The sequence below is a fragment of the Thermobia domestica genome, chromosome 7, assembly GCF_964235325.1.
Source record: "Thermobia domestica chromosome 7, izTheDome1.hap1.1, whole genome shotgun sequence".
Classification (NCBI taxonomy): Eukaryota; Metazoa; Arthropoda; class Insecta; order Zygentoma; family Lepismatidae; genus Thermobia; species Thermobia domestica.
The window spans coordinates 112,809,501-112,833,294 of NC_137460.1; the positions used below are offsets into that span (position 1 = coordinate 112,809,501).

At 35.5% G+C, this 23,794-nt stretch overlaps 1 protein-coding gene across 3 annotated transcripts in view; it reads right to left on the reverse strand.

Moving 5' to 3' along the window:
- Positions 1 to 23,794, reverse strand: part of BBS8 (tetratricopeptide repeat protein 8) — a 107,665-nt gene that overhangs the window by 77,578 nt on the left and 6,293 nt on the right. For all 3 annotated transcript variants that reach the window (XM_081765171.1, XM_081765169.1, XM_081765168.1), the window contains exons 3-8: positions 22,490 to 22,784; positions 17,515 to 17,789; positions 16,429 to 16,578; positions 12,960 to 13,131; positions 7,729 to 7,935; positions 4,335 to 4,620 (exon numbers count right to left, since the gene is read on the reverse strand). In XM_081765171.1, coding sequence (XP_081621297.1) covers positions 4,504 to 4,620; positions 7,729 to 7,935; positions 12,960 to 13,131; positions 16,429 to 16,578; positions 17,515 to 17,789; positions 22,490 to 22,784 — 1,216 coding nt within the window. In that variant the 3' untranslated portion in view covers positions 4,335 to 4,503. The remainder of the gene's footprint in view (positions 1 to 4,334; positions 4,621 to 7,728; positions 7,936 to 12,959; positions 13,132 to 16,428; positions 16,579 to 17,514; positions 17,790 to 22,489; positions 22,785 to 23,794) is intronic.

The window sequence follows — 23,794 nt, forward strand, 5'->3', positions numbered from 1 at the left end:
AATCGGCTTGGATCACTAAGTTGACGCTCCCTGTCAGTACTGAATGAAGAAGCAACGATCGAAACTCCACTATTCTTTTTCTGTTATTTTGTATTAAAGAACAGAAAAATATTTAAATAACTATACTTGTTATTAAATAAAAAATATGTGTATCAGTACAAATGAATGTAAGCAGAAGGCTAGTACTCACAGCGAAAGAAACAAAAACATTCCAACTAACGCTTTCGGAAGACTCTGCTTCCATCTTCAGCTTAGGAACTGTCAAGTGTTTATTTTTGTCAGAAGACTTGTGCTTCACATATTTTAAATCCTTTTAACCATCTTTTACCTATCCACATTTCTCCCCTATGTTTTACATCGTCTTCGAGTTGTTTCTAAGCTGAAGATGGAAGCAAGATCTTTCGAAAGCGCTACTTAGAATATTTTGTTTCTTTTGTGGTGAATACTAGCCTTTTGCTTATATTTCTTTGTAAACATTATCACCGCTCGCAATACTGTAATACTTGTATCAGTATTTATGATTAGATTTAATTAACACTACAAAACTGATTATTATTATTATCAAATTATAAAAACTTGCAAATAATATTTTTAACTTTTCTTATTACTCCCTTATAAAGAAAAAAAATCTCACCAAAGAACGCGTTTCATACTAGAGTCAATCCATTCTGTGATCAAGCATGTGCGACTCGACCATCTCCAAAAAATCTAATTTTTTCATGAATGTTTATGCGATATCAGGGTACTTCAAAATCACAATTATTTTTTTCAACATCTCATGGCGACACAGCGGCTGCCGCCATTTTGCGTTTTTTTCGATTTTAAGCATTTACATTGTTTTGAATATCAGCATGCATTCGTCCTACCAAATTGAAAATTGCTGGACGTCTCCAACTCGTGCAGAGCTAAAACTTTGATCTCAACATTTTAGCCTAAAACCACTTGAAGGGGGTGAAATCAGGGCCTACAATAGCAACCTTTTTGGACATTGAAAACTTGTTTGGGAAGAGGAAACAACTGACGTAGAGGTCTGAATTTGCGTTTGCGTGTAGTCCGGGGTCGTAAGTTAATACACAAAAAATTACAGACCTGTAGCTGCTCCCAAAGGCCTAAAAAAAAAAAAAAGTCGTAAAGTTGGGGAATTATGCCAATTTAGCATGTTTCACTGTCCAATATCTCCAATAGGCCTGGATAAAAAATTCTCAAAGTGAACACTTACTCACTGTAAACACTGACTGCGGAATGTGGATCAAACGAAAGGACAACAGTCTCCTGCATGAGTTGACAGTTAAAACAAGGATAAACATGATTGAATATCATTGATATAACAAGCAACAAGAACAAGGAGTACTTACGGCTTTTTTTTTTGGTTAAGTGTGCATTTTGACTTTCCTCGCCTTCTGCTGATAGTGGCATTCTTCACCAGTGCTGCTGTGGGTGATAAGACAGTGTTACAACTTTGACTGGACTAACCATTCATCCTTCCTACTTCATTTTACTTCACGACAACGAATTTCCAGTTGAATTTGTGAACAAAACACCTCCTAGAATATGATGTCATTACTTAATACTTTGACCCCCTTCTGCTAAAAAACACAAATCGCACTTTGTTGTGTTATGGTATAGTAAAGGACTAACTATTCCCAAAATTTGATAATTTTTATCCAGGCCCACTGGAGATACTGGACAGTGAAACATGCTAAATTGGCATAATTCCCCATCCAGGCCTTTGGGAGGAGCTATAGGTCTGTAAATTTTTGTGTATTAACTTATGACCCCAGACTACATGCACACACAAATTCAAACCTCTACGTCAATTGCTTCCTCTTTCCAAACATATTTTCAATGTCCAAAGATGTTGCTATTGTAGACCCTGATTTCACTCCCTTCAAGTGGTTTTAGGCTAAAATGTTGAGATCAAAGTTTTAGCTCTGCACGAGTTACAGACGTCCAGCAATTTTCAATTTGGTAGGACAAATACATGCAAAGATATTCAAAACAACGTAAACGCCTAAAATTAAAAACGCACAAAATAGCGGCAGCCGCTGCATTCCCATGCGATGTTGTAAAAAATAATTAATTGTGGTTTTCAAATACCCTGATATAGGTTAAACATTCATTTTTTTTTTGAAAGGTCGAGCGGCAATTTTTGTTTTTTCATGGATTGACCCGGTTACTACTGTCAAATCTTTACAAGTGCTTTACGACTGTTAAAATAATTAAGTGCATATGAAAGATGATTATACTACGCACTATCTTCCACTGTGGAAGTATTTCTGCACAGTGTACAAGATTTGCAATTTATGGTTACAAGTATAGCGCTACTAGTTTGAAATTATAACAAGTGCTATAGCACAGCCGTAACATGCGAAAACCCACCTTCGTATACGCGCATACCCATCGTCGCTCATGCACCTACTCCCTTCGATGTACTAACACGCATACCACGCAGACACACCACCTTTGCTCTGCCCCGACTCGGTTAGATAGTATCCATACTTTAAGGTATACACATGGGACAGATTGGTTCGTTTATTCCGGGTTCCAACTGATCTGGAGACTTTTGGCAAAAAATTCCCTGACTTTCATGACAGGCATCGGATGACGTTGACATATAAATGAGGTGAATATTTATACACGAAAACATTTATTCTATAGAGGCAACAATAACCAACTGCTCATACGTACATTTCACTTACCACCCATAAAAATCTGAAAATAAAAATGAAATGAAATCTTTGAGTTTAACGTTCCACGATTATGCCGGTTAGGCTAAAGGAGACGGGAAAGTTTGTGAACTACATGCGGTTTGCATGTTATGAGCACTGTCCTGGAACTTTTGGATACACCCTTTTATATGAGTTTGGTAATTGCAGCATTTCATTCCTTGTCCAAATTTTCTTTCTCTGTATTTTGTTCCGGTACTTTTTGTCCTAATGTAAAATGCTTTACGCGCTTCCTTCTACAGTAACCGAAGTAGATCCTTAACATGTAGTACAATGTCGTATTTAAAATTGTACTGATGCTTTGAAAGACTAGACACCGAAGTGTTATCTCTCTTAGCATCTCTGATATGTTCCTAGATTCTTGTGTCTACATTTCTGTTTATCATACCAATGTAACAATCTTATTTGCATATGGCTTCATAAACTCCACTTAATGAGATGTGATCAACAAAATAATTCTTATAATTGATGAGACATCTTTCCACGCCTTTTGGCGGCTTAAAGTTCCCTTTTTTCTTAAACTATATTACAATTGATAGTTCATAATAAACTTGACAAGAGGGTACACACGTACGAGTAAGTATTGAGAATATAAGCACTGTTTATTGAAAAATAAGATATATTGAAAAAAAAAAAATTACAGAAATCCCGTACGATACATAGTGATTAATTGAAATGACACAATACCTAATTAATAACAGACTAATGGCTGAGGACCATTTTCGAAAGAGTAGTCGCAAAACTAAAATTAAAAACAGTGCTTCTTCACAGCTGTATCCATAATAGGTGCGCCTTTGGTACGCTCGTGATACAGAGTTCGATTCCTGGTGGGAGCTTAAAGCTTCGGGAACAAACAGTACGATCGGACTGCATCGTCTTATACAGCCTCGCTACTGAAATAGGATGGAAATTAAATCAAACAAATCATAATTTTCAATACAAGAGAGGTGAAGAATTTTTGGCCCTGTTCATCTGCTATATTTTGAGTCATGATTCGTGAGTTGATGTCACAATAATTTCTCTTATTAAACAATTTCAACTTTAGGAAAATATTACAACTGTCTTGTACTAGAATACCTGTGAAAGAAAGAAAAATAGCATGGTACTGCAGGTAACGAAGAAGAGAATGTGCTCTGAAGCATTCTCATTTTAAAAATCTTTCAGAAAGAGAAATTAAGAAAACCCTCAAAAACTAAGTTTGATGTCCGGAGAAAACTTGTGAAATACAATTAATAAAGAAAGTGTTCTTTAAGCGTTCCATTCTCTCCAGAAACGCTATTTCCGAAATTCTATATTTCATGAGCATATTTATCGTCATAATCTTATATTAACAAAACATTTCAAGTGTTATGTACTTGAAGATGGCACACAAGTACCTAATGTTCACAGTCTATGCATCAAAAGCTTCAAAATAAACTACAATTGATTTGAATCTGTAGTAATTTGATTCAGACCTCTTAAACGGTGTTAGGCCTCTGTAACTACGCTGTAATATCTTTCTCCATTATACCAGTTCCTTCACTTTTATGGTTCTGCGTCAGAAAGAAAAAAAGAATAAAGAAGAAACTAAAAGAATAAAGAAGAAACTATGATATAACCAATACGTACCTTCAAACTCCACATCACGTAATACAGCTGCATCAATTTATTGATTCAGATACCATAGTCAATCATTTATGTGCATTTGACGACATAAAAATGTTTTGAAGTGGGTTTAAAATGACTTAACGAATTGTGCTCTTCACCCAGCAGGTAACAGTGGAACAGAATTTTACATTTACAAAAACGCAAAGTGTTTCTTGAGATTTTTAAGCAGTTCTTTAGAATTTACGTGTTCTGGATACGCTTGTAGTGCTTTCTGTATAATAACATAACTGGCCTGAAGGTCTCCAACCTGTACGAAAGAAAAAGCAAAAAAGAAAAATAATTTAAAATTTCGACTAATAACATAAAACATATTCTTAAATACAATTTTTCCACCATGTCAATAAGGGTTATTAATTGACTATATTGCTTATTAATTGGCTGTTTTGAAGTTTAATGTCCTTGCTCAGCACTACAAACCCTATATGAGACGTGAACCTACAGCTTAACGTGGAATCCCAAGCACATGAGCTCCCACAGGGATCTGGGGCGTTCAGACCACAAAGAAATAAAGTCCAATTACCAAAGACGTGAGAAAAAGTGAAAAAGTTTATACGGCACTTTAAGTACATGGAAAAAGTTAACACTATCTATTATATTTCAAGTTAACACTATTTATTATTATTTCAACATTATAAGAGTTATTTAAATATTTGGACATGGATCTTTTTAAGCTCTCAAAGGATCTTTAGATAGAGGTGAAATATGTCTAAAATGACCAAAACTGACCTTCATTCCCTTGTGCAATGAATGTATTGTTTTGAACCTGAGTGCCTCGATCGGTCAAAAGTAAAAAGATAGCAGGAGAAAAAAAAATCAACCTGAGTTTCCTGTTACTTACAAAACTCGATAAAGATATTAAAAAAAAAAAAAAAATACATAAAAAGATTATTCACGACACCGCAGATTACTCATTTATTAACAGGGTTTTAGATTCAATTCTGAATACACTGGAAATGATCACGACTGAAGAGACAGAAAGGAATCGAAAGAAACCAGCTCGGGTCTACTACTCCTATGTATCACACTAACATAGACACTGCTCTACTGTCCAGTGTCTTGTACACAGTTTGTAAATACGAGTATTTGCAGAAAAACTGTGCTTAAAACTGTTAGCTACAACTGTACGCTTAGTAACAATTTAAGAAACTACACTGACGCATGATGACATATTAACTTGGACTAATCATGATATACGTTCATAACTTAATAGTTGCCGAAATTTTTAATGGATGCTCCCATCTTTTTCAATGGCGTTTTCTTAAGGGAACAATTGCAACTACTGATCATACCTCTTGGCACCAATCGTTATAGTATTGATATATCAAACAAAAACCCCTCTTTAAGAAATAAAAATATACAATTACATCGGTGGAATACGCAACAAATGCTGTACTTTAATATATCTGAATATTCACAGTACCACACTACAGCTATACCATAACGACTGATGCCATAATATGTGATTAGGAGATGCGGTTGATGCTTTACGAAAATGCTTCTGAAGAGGAGGGGAGCATCCATTTAAATTTCGACAATTATTAAGTAATTGACGTATACCAAGGTCAATATTTGTATATTTAGTAATATCTCTAGATTTCGGTTAACATCCCTTTCATTCTACTTTCCTACTCTAGAAGGAATAATTTTCAAAATGAATAAAAACACTTTTAAAAGAACCTTTTTATATAAAGTCATCGACAAAAGAACTGGGCATACTTCATATGTACAAATTATATGTACGTTTATTATCATTATTGTCGCAGACCGTGTACAAGAAAGTAAAATGCTTACGCACGCTTGTATTAAAAATGTATGTTTTAAAATTAGTAAAATCTACGCTATCGTCTTATACAATCCCACCAACATTCGACGTTCGACCTTTCGTTCTCACGATTGTAATCTTTTATGTTGTTATCAATATAAAATGTTCGAAAATATGCCCGCCTGATCATTAGATGCTTCTCTAGGACTTATTTGTTTGCTCTGCACATATTTACTTAAAAGTTAAATATTATTATGGATATTTTTCGTTATGTATATATATATATATATATATATATATATATATAAATCTACCGGTAATATATAAGAATGAAACTGATCTTGTGTGTGAACGAATTACGGAAAATAAATTTATGAATATAGTTATCACCTTGAACTAGATTTTTATCCTGTTACTTTGATTAAAATCTATATCTTAAGGCAAGGAGAGGGGGTTTGTAGTTTAACATTGCACAATTATGCTTCGAGCCTAAGGGTGACACTGATAATGACAATAAACAAAAAGGAAGAAAGTGGGAGGAAACAGGAGAACACTGAGAAAACCGACACACACACGCTGTTTGTTCACCGTAAACTCTACCTGGTGGGAGCTAAAATCGAACCAGGGTGTCCACGCACTAGAGGTGAGAGCTCTACTGTGGCCTGTTAGTGTATATTGAAGTTATATCTACGAGAATCATGATAGTATCAGCAGGTAATGGTTTACTGACTGAGCGAATAATGGATAGGAAGTAATTTATATATGAAGGTTGTTTATATAGTACTGTGTAATACCTCATAAACTTAGAACGGTGAGAACGGTGAATGTCAGAACAGGCATACAGAAAATAATCTCATTATCTTATTTTTGTATTGTTGTAAATTTTGCATTGTATCTTTTCTATTTTATTGCACACAATATCTTTCCTTATTTATTAATCCTTCTCTCTCCAGTTCTGTTACCGGTGAACTCGTTCCATTAGTTTTATCCTCCTCCACTTGAAACACATTATTAACCTTGCAATACTGTTACGTGATTTCACTCCAAGATGGCGTCCATCTGGATGTATTCACAGTTACATTTCTGTTGGTTTTCTTGATTTTCTCCGCATCTTACTCTCTGTCTGAAGAAGCACTTAGCAAAAGTAGCGGTATAGTGTATCTTTTAGTGTTATGTTAACAATATTTTCATTATATTCTGGTAAGGAAATAAGATGAAATCTTTTTAGTTTAACGTCCGACGATTATGTCCCTTAGGCTAAGGGAGACGATGATGAAAGGAAGTGAATGATGATGGAAAAATGGGTGAAATGAGAATGTGGGAGGAAACGGGAGTTTACCGAGAAAACCCATGTTGTCCACTACGAACTCACTTGGCCGGGGATCGAACCAGAGGCCCCACACATCAGAGGAAAGCGTTCTACCACTGAGCTACCGTGTCACCCCTTGTTAAGTAAATAGTTTGGACTCCTCTTTGTCGGGATTCCTATTATCAGCAATACGTACCATATTTCATTTACTATTTTTTAAATCTCTTCCACGACTCCGTAATAATAAAATAAATATTACCATGAATACAACACATTCTACTCACCTTTTCTGCAAGAGCCGAGTGATTGAAATGAGGCTCAAACATATAGGGGGCTAAGCTTGCTGCAGCCTGAAAGAATGCTCTTGCTTTGTCTGTATGGCCTCGTCTCATTTCCAAAACACCAAGATTATTATATGAAGGAGCATGATTGTGGTCCGCTGATAAGGCTAAGCGAAAACACTGCATGGCCAAATTAACATCACCAATACCCTGAAAAGTTATTAATTTTATTATTATTATTTTGCTACGGTCAATCTAAAATTCAGAATACAGGATATATATATATATATATATATATGCAAAAAGGCTTTTACCTTTAGAAACAAACAAACTCCTATAATTTATCAGGTCAGAAAGAAAATGTATTGAAGGTAACTAACTTTATAGCTTAATCCTTGCACTCCATTTCTTGAAACAGTCATTTTTTCCCCTCCTCGGAAATTTAGGGAACAAAATGCTCAAGGGGTGAACACTATATTCAAAGTGCAGGAACTGTAAATTTAAATCTTCTGTATTACAAATAAAACCTGTAAATACTTCATTACACACTAACTGTAAATCTGATTTTCAAACACTAAAACAAAATTCAAGGAACTCAGGATCACTCGCTAAATATCGCTTCTAATCACTAACTGCTGACGACGCACCGCCACTATTTCTTATGTTCTATTCTGGTTTACTTTTTTCATCTGTAGTCTCCTTACTACTACTTGATTCAGTTTCCAAATAATTTACAACAACTTCATGATTACTATTTCCACTGCAAATGTTTTCAGAATCACTTAGACCTAAAGATCTGTTATTTCATCACTCTTGCACATTTTTGAACATTTTTACTTTCGAGAGACAATAGAAAAGAAAAAAGTATGGTGATCGCAAAATAAAACTGATTTTGAGATTTCAACAGATTTAAACGTTTCATGGCACATAGATACCGAAAAAGTTATTTTTCGACATCTTCCCGTCTGTTCGTCCTGATGTACAAAAGCTATACCGGTCAACATATCAAGACCAAATTTTAAACTTAAAGATTTTTATGTGACTCCCCAGAGAAGTTTCTCGAATTTTCTTTCTACAATAAAAGTAAGGGTAGTTTGCTGAAGGGTGAAATTAAATTTAAAAAAAATAATTAAAAAAAAAATAAAAATCTCAAAAACAGCCTCAGGTCCGAACCTCATCTATGTTGAAAATTTGATTAGGATCGGTCCGGTGTTTAAAGCGTGATGATGTCACAAAGACAGTCACGTTTATTTCAATTTTATTTTATTTTATTTATTTATTTTTATTATTTTTTTTTACATATATATCTCCCCTTCCCCTATGTTGCACCGTAAAGGTGAAAAGACAAAAACATCTCAGGCCCGAACTTTATCTATGTTGAAAGTTGATCGAGATCGGTCGGGTGGTTCAAGAGTTATTCACTCTGGAACATAGTCACTTATATATATATATATATATATATATATATATATATATATATATATATATATATATATATATATATATATATATATATATATATAGAGAGAGAGAGAGAGAGAGAGAGAGAGAGAGAGATACATAGATATCCCCCTCCCTAACGTTGCTCCGTCAAAGTAAAAAGATAAAAAAAATATCACAGGCAAGAATTTCATCTATGCTGAAAATTTGATCACGATTGTTTGTTTGGTTCAAAAGTTAAGTTTTATTTATTTTTAATAATTACCTCTCCTCCCCCTCCCCTAAGTTCTACCGTCAAAGTGAATAGCTAAAAACAATCCCAGGCCAGAACGGCATCTACGACAAAAATTTGATTGAGATCGGTCGGGCGGTTCAAGAGATTGAGAGTCACAAACACAGACACTTTCAATTTTATAATATAGATTATCTGACAATATGACATATCTCGTTTGTCTTGGAAAAAAAACGTACAGAAAGTAGTTTTTTTTTTTTTTTTCAGATGAATTTCTCAAGGACGACTAATGTGATTTTGAACATATTTGAAAATTTAATATTTCATTAATAACCATATAATCTTATATATAAAAGAGAACGTACAAATCCTTTGTTAGCTCATCACGCTAATACGGCTGAACCAATTTCTTTCATTTTTGGGGGGTTATTAAGATTTGGACCCTAGATGGTTTTTATCATATCACTTTAATTTTCAATTACCAGTTTGACCATTCAAGTGTCCATAACGTACAAATCCTTTGTTAGCTCATCATAGCTAAATCTAACCGTATTTATATGCAACCCACATGACCGTGTCACTCGGCGGGTTAACATAAATGACAGGCGATATAATGTTAACATTTACTCCAATCTTCTATGGTTTTTATCATATCACTTGAAAGCGAAAAAGTAAAAATTATCTAAGTAACAAAGTTTATTGCGTTCCGGGGTGACCCCAGCGAAGCGGGGTGAACGCTGCTAGTGCCTTATAAATCACTTCCATCAGAATATTCATAAGGGCTAGTTGATTCTTGGGAGGAGAGTATTTTTGAGTTTTGAATTGGGTTGGGGCATACCGTTCTTACATTGTCACTGTTTACTTTAGAGTGTTGTCTTGTGAAATACGAGTTGTCAGCGAGATTGTTATTTCTTCGCTGTTGAAAATGGAGTGTCAGATTGAGAAAAAAGAACATTTGCGACATATTCTTCTGTACGAGTTTAACCGAGGTTCAAGCGCAGCAAATGCGGCTAGGAATATCTGCGAAATGTACGGAACAATGCCGTCGGTGAAAGCACAGCAACGAAATGGTTTTCTCGTTTTAAAGCGAATCAGTTTGATTTGCTTGAGGAAAAACGCACAGGAAGACCATCTGATTTTGAAGAGGAACGTTCTGACAGTTTGATCCGCGAAAGTCCACGCCAGACAACCAGGGAATTGGCTAGTCTAATGAATGAGACCAAGCAACAACCGTTTGACATTTACATTCCTTGGAAAAGAACCAGAAAGTGGGTTCATGGGTACCGCACGTGAATGAAACAGAACTGATCGTTTGACAATTTGTGTTTCTTTGTTGTCTTCGCATTGAGTTTCCATTGCACATCAATCGTTCCTGTCACACACTGTTATTGGTGATGAAAAATGGTGTCTATATGTGAACATCCGTAACAGGAAGGAATGGCTTAGTCCCAAGAAAAAAGCAATTCCTCGTGCAAAATGTGATGTTATTCCTAAGAAGGTTATGTTGTGCATATGATGGGACACGAAAGGAGTACTGTACCATGAATTCCTTCCTAGGAATGAAACTACCACATCAGAAGTTTATTGCCAACGATTGAGACGACTTGCGACCGCAATTGAGAAAAACGGCCTGGACAACGCCACATTCTCCTGCATCATGATAATGCACGCCCTCATGTTGTCAACATGACAAAAGCAGTTATCCAGGAGTTCAGATGGACTATTGTCCCGCATCCCCCCTCTTCACCGGACCTTGCCACGCGCCTTTGGCATGGGAGACCCGGGTTCGATTTCCGGCGGGAGTTCATGAGGTTCGGATTCCACGTTAATCTGTAGGTCCACGTCTCATATAACCTCGCTGCTGAAAGGGACGCTAAACTAAAATCAACTCAACTCAACTTCAGATTTTCACCTTTTCCGTTCCAATCACATTCAAGGACACAACTTCGGAGATGAAACTGCTCTCTTAACTTGGACTGAAGACTTCCTACACTCAAACTCAACAGATTTCTGGTATCCAGAAACTAACCCAACGTTGGGATGAAAATATTGGCAATGACAGAAAAAATGAAATGAAATCTTTGAGTTTTACGTCCCACGGTTATGCCGGTGAGGCTAAAGGAGACGGTGATTATGAGAAATGAATGAAATGGTGGAATGAAGAAAGTGGGAGGAAACGGGAGAACCCCGAGAAAACCCACGCACATGGTGTTTGTCCACCACAAAGTTCACTTGGCGGGGGCTGGGATCGAACCCGGGACCCCAAGCACTTGGCAATGACAGAGATTACATTATTGAATAGCTGCTTGGTCAAGTTTTTAACTGAATTTTACTGAATTTCATAAATAAAACACTAAACAAACAAACTTAACAAATTATATTTAAAACGCTACGAAATTATGCATCAACCTAATAAAATACGATTCATGCTATTTTGTTGCTATTTTATAAACAAATAATTCACTATTAACCCACATCCACAGGGTGTTTGTCCACTACAAGGTCCACTTGGCGCGAGCAGGAATCGAACCAGGGACCCTACACACCAGAGGTGAGCGCTCTACCACTGACTCACCGCGGCCCCAGTATTCACGTACGTATAGTAAAATAAAATCTTTACCTTTTGTACGTCTTTTGTTTATTTAACCTGAAAAAATAATAATCAAGACTTACCAAAATATTGGTTAAATAAACAAAAGAAGATGCACAATGACTGTTTATTTTTACCTTGAAAAAAGTAATAATGAAGAACTACTGAAATATAGGGTAAATAAACAAAAGACGTGCAAAGCCTTTGTTTATTTAACTTACAAGAATTACTGAAACATAGGGTAAACAAACAAAGAAAGACGTATTATGGCTCTTGAAATTTTCTTCCTTTCTTTTAAAAGTTTTACAAGAGCCTGTTGCAACATTAAACGTATCTCCCGATAAAAATACAAAGATCTTGGAAGTCAGTTGGATGTTCATTTCATTTTCTTTTCTTTTCTCTCCCTCTCTCTCTCTCTCTTTTAACAAGTCTATACATACTCAAGAACAAATTCCTGAGAACAAATGCAAAACCCAAGAATATCCACCTCCCCCTATTTTACCAACGAGAGAAAAATTATAAACCCCGATCGTTGATCACTGCTCGCATTATTTCTTCCTATAGGAAAGCCAGCAAGAGAAGGTCTCTGACAGCTCGCAGTGACGTTGCGACTAGTTTTTTCGGCGCATCTATAATAGCAATTTAATTCATGGTGTAAGACAGAGTGACCGTGGTTGGTAACACTAGTACCAAAGTAGGGGCTGCATTGCCTTTCCGCATGTGGTACGAAACGTCAGAGACAATCTTTTGTTGGCCCTGCTATAATATCAAGTATTTTCAGATTTTCAAGCCAAACTTACGCTCTGTTTCGCAATATCATCTCAATAGGTAAAACAAAGAATGAGCGTTTTCTTTTAATTGGTTGTTTAGAATTGACTACCATGAAGACTCAAAAAACATACGTAAATCACTTGTTAATCGAAGCTATAATTTCTTTCTAACGAACATAAATATATCCGTCAATATACTTACAATTGCCACGTGTCCTATATTAAACCATACATCTGCCAATGATTCATCTGTTGCCAACGACAAAGCTCTTTCAAAACATGTCAGCGTCATATCATATTGCTGCGCATAGAAGCAACAAAGACCAAGGTTATTGAAAAGTTCGGCATTATACAATCCCATCTGTAGAAGGCGTCTAAAATAAATAAATAAATAAATAAATAAATAAATAAATAAATAAATATTGCAATTTTTACAACATAAATCGTAATAAATATCATAACACTTTCAACATTCTTTTCTAACTTTGTTGTCGTTAAACAAATGTGTTCACTTCAATAAATACATTAACTATAATGAAGGAAACAGTTCATCAATTCCCAAGAAGAAAAAAGCGTTTTTTAAAAAATATATGACTAGGCACTTCAACACAAACAGAATTTCTATATAGTAACTAATTAGAAAGTTACGAAAAAACTATATTTCTACAGTCCTATAAAATTGTCAATTGCCTTCTTTTTAGCTTTCTTTAAAATCAGTTAATCAGTACATGCTCGAAATAAGCTTACCACTCGATTGATATCTGAATACCTTTAATTACATTGTAAATCTTGTTACGTAACTCATTTTCATTTTAAAGTTACAAGTTATCATTTACCTATGAAAACATCCCTCTATTTCTCTCTAGCCCCATTCCTCGCTCCTTTCACTCTAAAGTAATATTTACTTTAAAAAATATTGACCTTTGTTCGAAAACTTCCATAACTACCAACCGTACTTTAACACTTAGTCTGTCGTCATAAAAAAAGAAATTTTGATCCTCCCTGGCCATGGGCAATGTGGTATGTATCATAAGTTGCATGATTAATATGTATTACTCTCGTGACCACAAAAAATGCGTATATTTTCCCTATAAACCAATTTGTTATACCATCAGGTCGACTAAATAAAGCTCCCATAAGAAACTAGTGATCGGTGTGCACACACCATGGGCAGCTAGACCTGAGCAGTAACATCTATATGTACTCACCATGGTGGGCTGCCCGGCGCCCTGGTATACTACAGGAGTAGTCCACGGTGTGGGCAACACAGCAGTCTTAAGTGTTTAATGGGACTTGGCAAATATATATATAGCCTGAGACATGTAGAATTTTTCTGGGTACCTGTTATGCAGATATTTGACCCTGGAGTCGCATTAGGAGTGCTAAGTTAAAAAAAAAGGTCTTTTTAAAGGAAAGTTTAGGGAAATTTTCATGAATGTATGGAACGTTACACATGCGTGTGGTATGATTCATTCTGACGATCATCACTACGAACCATGGAACTAAAGATAATTAGGGTACGTGCAGAAGCTTCCTAAAGCAGGGTGTCTACTAAAATTCCAAAATGAGATTTCGTGATTTTAACGTGACCTTTTCTTTTCCAAACCATAAAATTTAGTAACATTCTCAAGAGTGAATTGGGCCAAATTTTCGTGCATGCGATTTGGTAGCATCTAAAACCGAAAATAGACATTTTTGGTGGTGAATTTTGACGCTTTACAGAACAAAATTTTCCAGACTATACCTTATTTCTCCAGATAAAAAAAAAAAAAAAAAAAAAAAAATCATGACCTAAAAGCTAAATTTTGTGACTTTTTCTTGACTTTCATGACCGTTTTCTGATTTCATGACTTTCGTGACTTTGTGACCGATAGACACCCTGTAAAGGGCATTTTCTTTTCTTTTCTTTCTTTCTTTCTTTCTTTCTTTTTTTTTTTTTGTGTGTGTATGCGTGTTATTCGTATTTCAATAATTTGAAATATGCCTCGAGCCAAGAGTGTGTTATTGTTTGAGAGCCTCTGGGCTCCGCTGGAAGGGCCCAAATATGTTACTGGATTATTTTCTTGAAAACCCCCGACTTTTGCATCTGGGAGGCGTGGTATTATTCGAAAGCACTAATAATTCCAAAGACTGAGTATGAACCAAGAATCTTGAATAACTAGGAAACGAACAGCAACCACTGCCTTGGAAACTAAGACAGAACAGAGGAATTCCAGCATGATGGAAAGATTCTTATAAATGATACTCTCACATACGAACAGTCTCCAATAGCTTGTTGACGTAGTATAGAAGGAGAGAAGAAGAAATACTAAAGAGGAAAGATCTATTCGTGTACCACTTACAGTTATTAGAATTAACGTCCAATATAGCATCAGCTGTCAATATTATCAAGACTTGGTAAGAACGGTATATAGCAAGGATAGGAAGTATGAAAATTAAATATTTACGGTACAGAATACATCTTGCTGCTGCTTACACTCTTTTTCTTAAACAATTAAAAACACTTTTCCTCCCTATCTAATTTCCCATTAGTACCTTAAGTTCCTCAGAATGACAGAGCTTACTTTTAATAAATACTACATTGATCAAAAAGTTACCGGAATCACCACCGTGTGGAGCTCTCAGTCACCTGATCTGACTTTTCCTTTTTTGTGGGTTGCCACACCTGTCAGCGATATTTTCTCCCAAGTCGAACATCCTAGTTTGCCATTTGTGTAAGTAGCGCAGTGTTGAGTACATCTGTTTGAGTGCATGTTTCGATTTTTGCAATGGAGTTAACTTTGCAACAAGGAGTGTGTGCGTTAAAAACGAATTCAATGGTGTAATACCTTGGAAATGTTGGAAAAGTATTTCGGCAATGATGCTCTAAAATGACAGAGGTTTGCAAGTGGCCAGCACCCAATGAGCCAAGATAAAAAACACGTCTTTCTCAATCCTTGGGCATTATAAAGCGTTTGCGTATAGCAATTCGCCTGAAAAGAAAAGATCTCTGGGCAGACAACTCATGGATTTTGCACTATCACAACGCAGCGTCGCACAATGCTATCATTATCCGCGACTTTCTCACCAAAAAACGTTATGAATGCCATTCCGTAGCAACCGAATTTACCGGATCTAGCTCCATGCGACTTTTTTCTGTTTGATCGACTCAAGAAGCCATTACGAGGAAAGCGTTTTACCAGCCGAGATGAGATAATACGAAAATCGTACACGCCTCTGATGGACATACCGAAAATCGAGTACCACAAATGTTTTGAGAACTGGATCAAGCGCTGGCGTAAGTGCGTTGCAGTCGATGAGGATTACTTTGAAGGAGACATCATCAATTTTCAAAAATAAACCTGTATTTTTAATTTTGAGAGTGAATTCCTGGAACTTTTTGATCACGATTGTATTACGGTGTAAAAGCTTACTCACGGCCGTTTTAAAATATCATTCAGGACCGTTATATTTTAGTAATTCTCACTGTTTAAATCACCATCACAGCTAAAATTATGACATTGTTCGATACTTTTTCAGTATTTGAAAACATGCAAAAATATAACTGGGAAAATTAGTATCTATTTGTAACGCTAATTATGGTGTCATATTGACGTACAACATACAAATGAATGAAAGATACAGCAGTGTTATCAAATATTTCAACAAAAGCAATGCATAAACCAACCTACCTATAAAATCTAAGTGCTACCTCCGGTTGATCTGTATAGAAATGATGCATCCCTATGCAAGCGATAGCTTCTATATTGGTTGCGTCCTGCAGCAGGACATCGCGATAATATTTCACTGACATGGTTATATTGTTCAAACCTTCATAAATCCTAAAATACAAGGGGTAAAAATGTGAATGTATATTGATATATTCCTTGAATACAATTATGCAGTTTCATTTATTACGTACATGCACATGCTATTTTAATGTGTCATCCACATCTGTAAGAATCCTATAATACTGTAGACAGTAACAAAGTGTTTCAATGGATTATCATCGTTTTCGTCAGTGTAAACTGAAAACAAAAATTTAGGCTGCTGAACCCATCAAAGTATGAAGTTATATCCAACATATAGACAATGAAAACTAATACAGATGGAATGGGTGAATCCTTGAATATTGTGTATACAAGTGAAATAGTTATATTATGGAACCTTGATCTTTCTTGAACTAAAGGAAAATGAACATGTAATTAAATGTACATATTAAAATCGAGTAGTAGATTTATGCTTCTACATGTCATCTAACGAAATATTACATTGGAATTCTTAGTGACTTATATAACCGTCGTTTTCTTTTTCAAGTGAATACTCTTTGCACAAGTGCAACTTTGATCTCATGATCATTTTCCTTTCATTTAAGAAACCCAGACTGTAACCATTTCATCTGTATTTAATGTGCCTTTTCATATGTGTATAGTTTTTCTCCATCATTAGTTGAAGTAATTTCATAATGTGATGGGTTCAGTAGCTTAAGTTTTTTGTTTCCAATCTATATTGACGAAAACGACAGTGGTTCGTTAAAACAGCTTGTCACTCTCCAGACAGTATTATAGGACGCCTTTTTTTTTTTTTTTCTTTTACTACTTAAATATGTGTTTAATATTATACTTAGGCCATAAGTCATTGACTCTATTAGAATTTTTTCAACTTAATCGTATATCAAACTCTTTTAATTCCATTTGTTAGTCCAACATTAAGGTTTGTTAATTTACGAACATATACATATTTGTTTCAAATTTACGAGATAAACATGAGCTACTTACCTGGCAATCTCAGTGAGTAAGGTAACTTCTCCAGGAAAGTATTCAAGACCATCTCGCAATACTCCGAGTGCAGAAAGTGGCTGATCGATTCTTGTGTATACTCGCGTAAGACGAAGAATCGTAGAAATCATCTGTTGTTGTTTCAATGCGGATCGAAACTGTTGTTCTGCATCCCGCATCAGTCCCAGTTGAAAATAGCACTTCCCAAGTTGTACTTTCCACCACCAATCTTGAAATTTACATGCTTGAGTGGCCTGAACAGCCAAATCCATTGCCTGCATTTAAAAATGTAAATGACGAAGTGTTGAATTTTATATCTAAGAATATCCCTTACAATTTATTTCATATGATGCTCATTAAGGACATCATCTGAGGTTTGTCGTTAACAATACACTTTTCGATGCAATTACACAGAAAATATAGGTGCTGAATTGGAAAGAACTCGAACCATGCTTCGAGTCCTACATTCAGATAGAATGGGTGTACCCCGCTTTTTGATTACGTGTACCGCTGTGTTGTGCCTTCTGGAATTGACAGACAGACATTTCAGTGATATTTACAATACACTTGATCATGTACTTGTTATTTTCATGTTTATATCCCGGACAATTTGTTTGTGTAGGTTAATAGTACACATTTATGCTAATGGAGGAAACTAAGTACTCACAGAGGGTTCAAACCCGATATCACGCGCACCGAAAGTAAGAAAGCAAATAATTCACGAAGTATAGGTTCGAATTCGGGATAGAAATGACACATTATCTTCAGAGAACATTTTTGTTTTACGTATTTGACTTACAAACTAACTTCTCAACTAAAACAGACTCGTCGACGTGATTTTCTGCAATCAATTAATCATCCCAAGAATATATTCCACTTCGACTCTAATCTTTGTACTAAAACCGAAAGAAATCTACTACCACTTCCAGTTTCAATACTGAGAAAATATCACAATTAAACTCCTTCAAGCACTGTACACGCGGCACTGCTACTTGTTTCAAAATATAATTGAAATTCATCCTGATTTATAATGTAAATATTGACAACTTAATGTTGTTACTTAGGGATGTAGCACTATTATAACTACTTAATATTGAATTTTTGGTTTGAGTAGCAGTTTTTTATGAGTTAAATGAAACATGAGAGCGTACTATTAAATTATGAATTTATTGTAAAGAAGTATGATTTATGTGTAATGTAATATGTGTGAGAATAAGTTAGTTAAACTGTTAGATTACATAAAGTAGATTATTGGCTATTCATTCAATTGAGAGCAACAGAGATGTAACACCACATACCTGGAGAGGTTAGATGCTAATTTATGGACTCTGAGTTCCGTCCACTGATCCACTGATTCCCATTTTCTCCGACATAACCTTTTTATGTTGTACTTCAGACTAAGATGTTTTTTTTTTTTTTTTTTAATTTAATTTTGGTGTTATTACATTTTTTTGCTGAAACCAATAGTTTCTACATTGCTTTTTAGTGATCAAATTTTCAAACAGTCCACGTTTGCGATTTCAACAATTTTGCCCAACTTTTAGAATGTGTTTATGTTAACAAAAAAATTTTATAAAACTTTTACAATTTAATCTTTTCTCAATGTTTGTTGATATAGTGATGACACGTGCAGACTCGTGTCTGTATCGTTACTTCATACATGAAACAAAACAAACATAATGAAATTTTATTTAGGAATTAGTTTGTTTGCATTATTTCTTACTTTTGAAATGCAAGCCAATTTAAAATATAATTTACTTTTAATCTTTATAACTTTTGATAGCCAAATAAATGAATTTAAAATAGAAAATTTATATTTAAATTTAACGTTTCTTAACAATATTTTTCTTATTACTTTATTTTATCAGACAGATGATAAAGTAACCACTTTTCAGACATGTACGCGACCGGTAAACAGAAGCGGGTTTAAAATATTTAATGCTCTCCCATTAAGTAACCTTTGATAATATAATTATAGTAGTAAGCAACTGAACACATAGTTGAAAAACTTAAAATCATACCTTGTATCCCAGTTGCTGATTCTCTTTAGGACACAAAATATCATTTCACAGTATTTCAGTTCTTGCTGGAATTGTGTTCCTGCACAATGTGACATAAGCCCGAATCTCTTTGTGATTACATGAAATATTCCGTAACTTGCAAAAGGTAAAATGACCCCAGGTATTTCGTACTTATTATTTGTCAGTCCTACTCAACACTTGCAATTGTTGTGTTCAAACAGTCCCATAATTTGAATTTCCTTTCCAAAAATCTTCTGTCCATGGTACTTAAAATTTACTTTAAGATATTGTGAAAATTGTAGAATAAATGTCACTTACCCTGATGGGTACTCAGAACTCCATTAAACCCGTGTGGGTTTTCCCTTATGCATAATACGTACACCGAGCATTTACACTATTTTTGTGACTTTAACTAATTAGGAAATGAAATTAAATCTTTAGTTTTACGTCCCACGATTATGCCGGCTAAGCTAAAGGAGACGGTGATGATGAGAAATGAATGAAATGGTGGAATGAAGAAAGTGGGGAGAAACGGGAAAACCTCAAGAAAAATCACGCACACGGATCTGTTTGTTCACCACGAAGTTCACTTGGTGCGAGCTGGGATCGAACCAGGGACCCCAAGCACCAGAGGCGAACGCTGTACCATTGAGCCACCGCGGCCTCTTTTAACTAATTATGTTACAATTAATTTCAGTGCAGTGTAAATATAAAATGAAAAGCATAACTCAAGTAAGAAAAGATAATATTATTAAATTAACTGCAACATAATTAGTTAAAGTCAGAAAAACAATGTAAGTGTACATACAATATTATAAATAAGGAAAACAAAAATACACTTTGAGTACCCATTAAGGTAAGTGACATTCATTCTACAATTGTTTACAACACAAAGGAAGTCTTCAGTATCAGAAAATGGTTGGACATACAGATTTTTGAAAAAGGTTCTAGTTATGGAGATATTTGGACACAAAAATCACAACTGTTGAGTAGAATTGACAAGAGTATATCACGAAATATTTGGGATTATTAATGTATTTAATGTAATCAAAAACAGATCCTGGCTTATGTCACATCTGCACGTGAACACATTTCCAATGAGAACTGAAATATAGCGAAACGAAATGTCCTAAAATGGATCAGCATCTGGGGTACAAGTTAAGATTTTAAACTTTTTAACTTTTGCATATTTTTCAATACAAGAAATCAGCAACTAAGTCATAACCAAGACAGATTCTCTCTTATTACAAATTAGCTGCATTACGGATTTGTTTCAATTATGTATTTGTTTATTTTAACGTAACGTTCCCCCTTAAGAATTGTCAGATTCCTCACTTCAAATTTAAAAAAAAAAAGTTCATATGGACCTAAAAAGTGGATAGTTTCGTAGTTATTGGGAGCCAAAAAGTGAAACAAGTTAACTTTAAAAGTTCATAGCTCTACTACTATGGAACCTATCGCAGTCGGCTCAAGACACCACTGAGGAACTGGTATGTGAACTATCCGAATATCCATGTTTAAGAATGCTCCAATACTTGCACACCCAATTTTTAGAGAGGTAGGTGGAGAGTGGTTTAGTACTCCCAAACAGCCTCTCCAAAAATGATTGTGGAAGTACCGTAGTTTCTGAAAGATGGATATTTGGATAGGACACATACTAATTCCTCAGTGATCTCTTGACCCAATTACGATCGGTCCTATAGTAGTGGAACTATAGACCTTTAAAGTTCATTTTTTTACCCTATAACTACGAAATTATCTACTTCCGACCACGGGAATATGTTCCCAAAATATTGTGATAAATTTTTGTAACACCCTGTATATACACTAATTTTCCTTTCACCTAATGAATACTAAGTTCTGTCTTTATGTTCATGAGTTCTGTCTTTACGTTCATTTTAGTAAACATTTTGTAATAAAATAACTAAGTCATAACTGCCTAACAAGGATATAAGTAACTTTTAATTGGGTACAACGACTTTTCACCTCACCTACATTTTGTGATAGGTGAACCTTACTCGAATTGCTCTATTCGTGTTTATGGTGTATTCGGGACACTAATTGATATTCAAAATTGCGGATGACGTCCATAAGGAAAAAAAAATGAAATCTTTGAGTTTTACGTCTCACGGTTATGCCGGTTAGGCTAAAGGAGACGGTGATGATGAGTAATGAATGAAATGGTGGAATGAAGAAAGTGGGAGGAAACGGGAGAGCCCCGAGAAAACCCACGCACACGGTGTTTGTCCACCACAAAGTTTACTTGGCGGGGGCTGGGATCGAACCCGGGACCCCTAGCACCAGAGGTGAAGGCTCTACCACTGAGCCACCGCGGCCCCAGATGTCCATAAGGACAACAATAGCTGTCCAAATCTCAGGAATAATAGAAAGTATTACACAAAGCTGAGAAATGTCTGTCTGTTTTGAGAGCTTTATAACTAACAATTATTTTTACCACTTTCCTCGCCCCGGGAGTGTGATTGGAGGTCAATTCAAAATTTAAATAAGGACTGGGTAAGATAGCATATTGTTTTATTTGCTCTTGGCGGATGATGTTAATGAAATTTGTACTTGTCTCAAAATTTAAGAAAGAAAAAAAAATCACGAAGACACGGATTTCATGCTGAAAGATTATATTTACGGGAAAATAAAAATTAATGACAAGAAGTTATCAAAAGGCAAATTGTTTTAAATGTCTGGATGAAAGGAAAATTTGGTAACATTTCTCGGGTCATCAGGTGAAATTTATTCAAAAGAGAGGACGATGTTCATAGTTTATATTCACTCCTACATCTCACAAATAATTGATTTTATGCATATACACGACAGGAACATTAAAGTAAATCTATAAAACAAAACCAGGACATTTTATTTCTGAAGCGTAGCAGCTTTAATTCTGATTTATTATAAAATAATTGAACCTTTAAATTGGGAACAACTTACTGAATACTTACATGTCTGATGTCGTTTTCATGGTAAAATATATATTCAAACAAGGGTTTGGCGAGATTTTGCTGACACGCATATTTTCCCAGATTAAGCCGTGATAATTGTATAAATGGTCCACCTGGTTCCGTTAGCATTGATGCCGTACCAAGACGCACACTACGGCCAGAGGCACTGGTAACCGGTCGAGCAGTGCGAGCAGTTCGTGGTGTCCGAAGCGCTTGCTCCATTGTTCCTGGTCGGCCTGTCTGAGTAGCTGGACGCAGAACTCCAGTTAATGGACGTCCTGACTGTGTAGTTGGCCTACAAAATAGAAATATTTACGTCAATCGAGGATATATGTCCTTATTTTTTTGGTTGGTTGATTTGTAAATTTAGTGTCCCATTTAGCACCGAGACTCTACAGCATACATTTGATGAATCTACACCATAACATACAATCGAATCACATGAGCTACCACCTGCAACGGAACCCGGGTCTCTATGCCGAAGGCGTGTACGATAACCATATAACACAGGGAGTTCACATTATTTAATAACATGGCAGTAAGTGGTTAGCGGACGCGCCTTTGGCGTAAGAGACCCGTGTTCGATTCCCGGCGGGAGGTCATGTGGTTTGGGCCTCAGTTAAACTGTACGTCCACGTTTCATATAGCCTCGCTGCTGAACGGGACGCTAAACTTACAAATCAAATCAAAAGTAACATAACACAAACGACCTTATTACTTCGTTCTATCACTTTAAAAGCAAATCTGTATAATTTAACGCTAATATGTATAACGACTATTCAATAAATAGAATAAACGAACGAGCTTATTTATTTTATGTTCAATGAGTCTAGTTTGTAGCACAATGGAAGTGATAACAACCACAAACAAATGCTTATAATAAAAGACAAAATGAGAATCACTTGGCTAAACTAGAAGCTAACGGAACAGTTTACGTGATCAAGCATTCTTTGCTTACTGAGAGAGTTATTTGATAAACAAATAACTATAAACATGCACGAACGGACTGGTTGCGTAGCAATTAATGTATCGGCATGGTAAGCTGGAGATCCGGGATCGATTCTTAATCCATGAAATGAAAATGAAATCTTTGAATTTTACGTCCCACGATTATGCCGGTTAGGCTAAAGGAGACCGTGGTTATGAGAAATGAATGAAATGGTGGAATGAAGAAAGTGGGAGGAAACGAGAGAACCCCGAGAAGATCCACGACACGGTTTGTCCACCACAAAGTTCACTTGGCTGGAGCAGGGTTTGAACCCGGGACCCCATGCACCAGGGGTGAACGCTCTACCACTGAGCCAA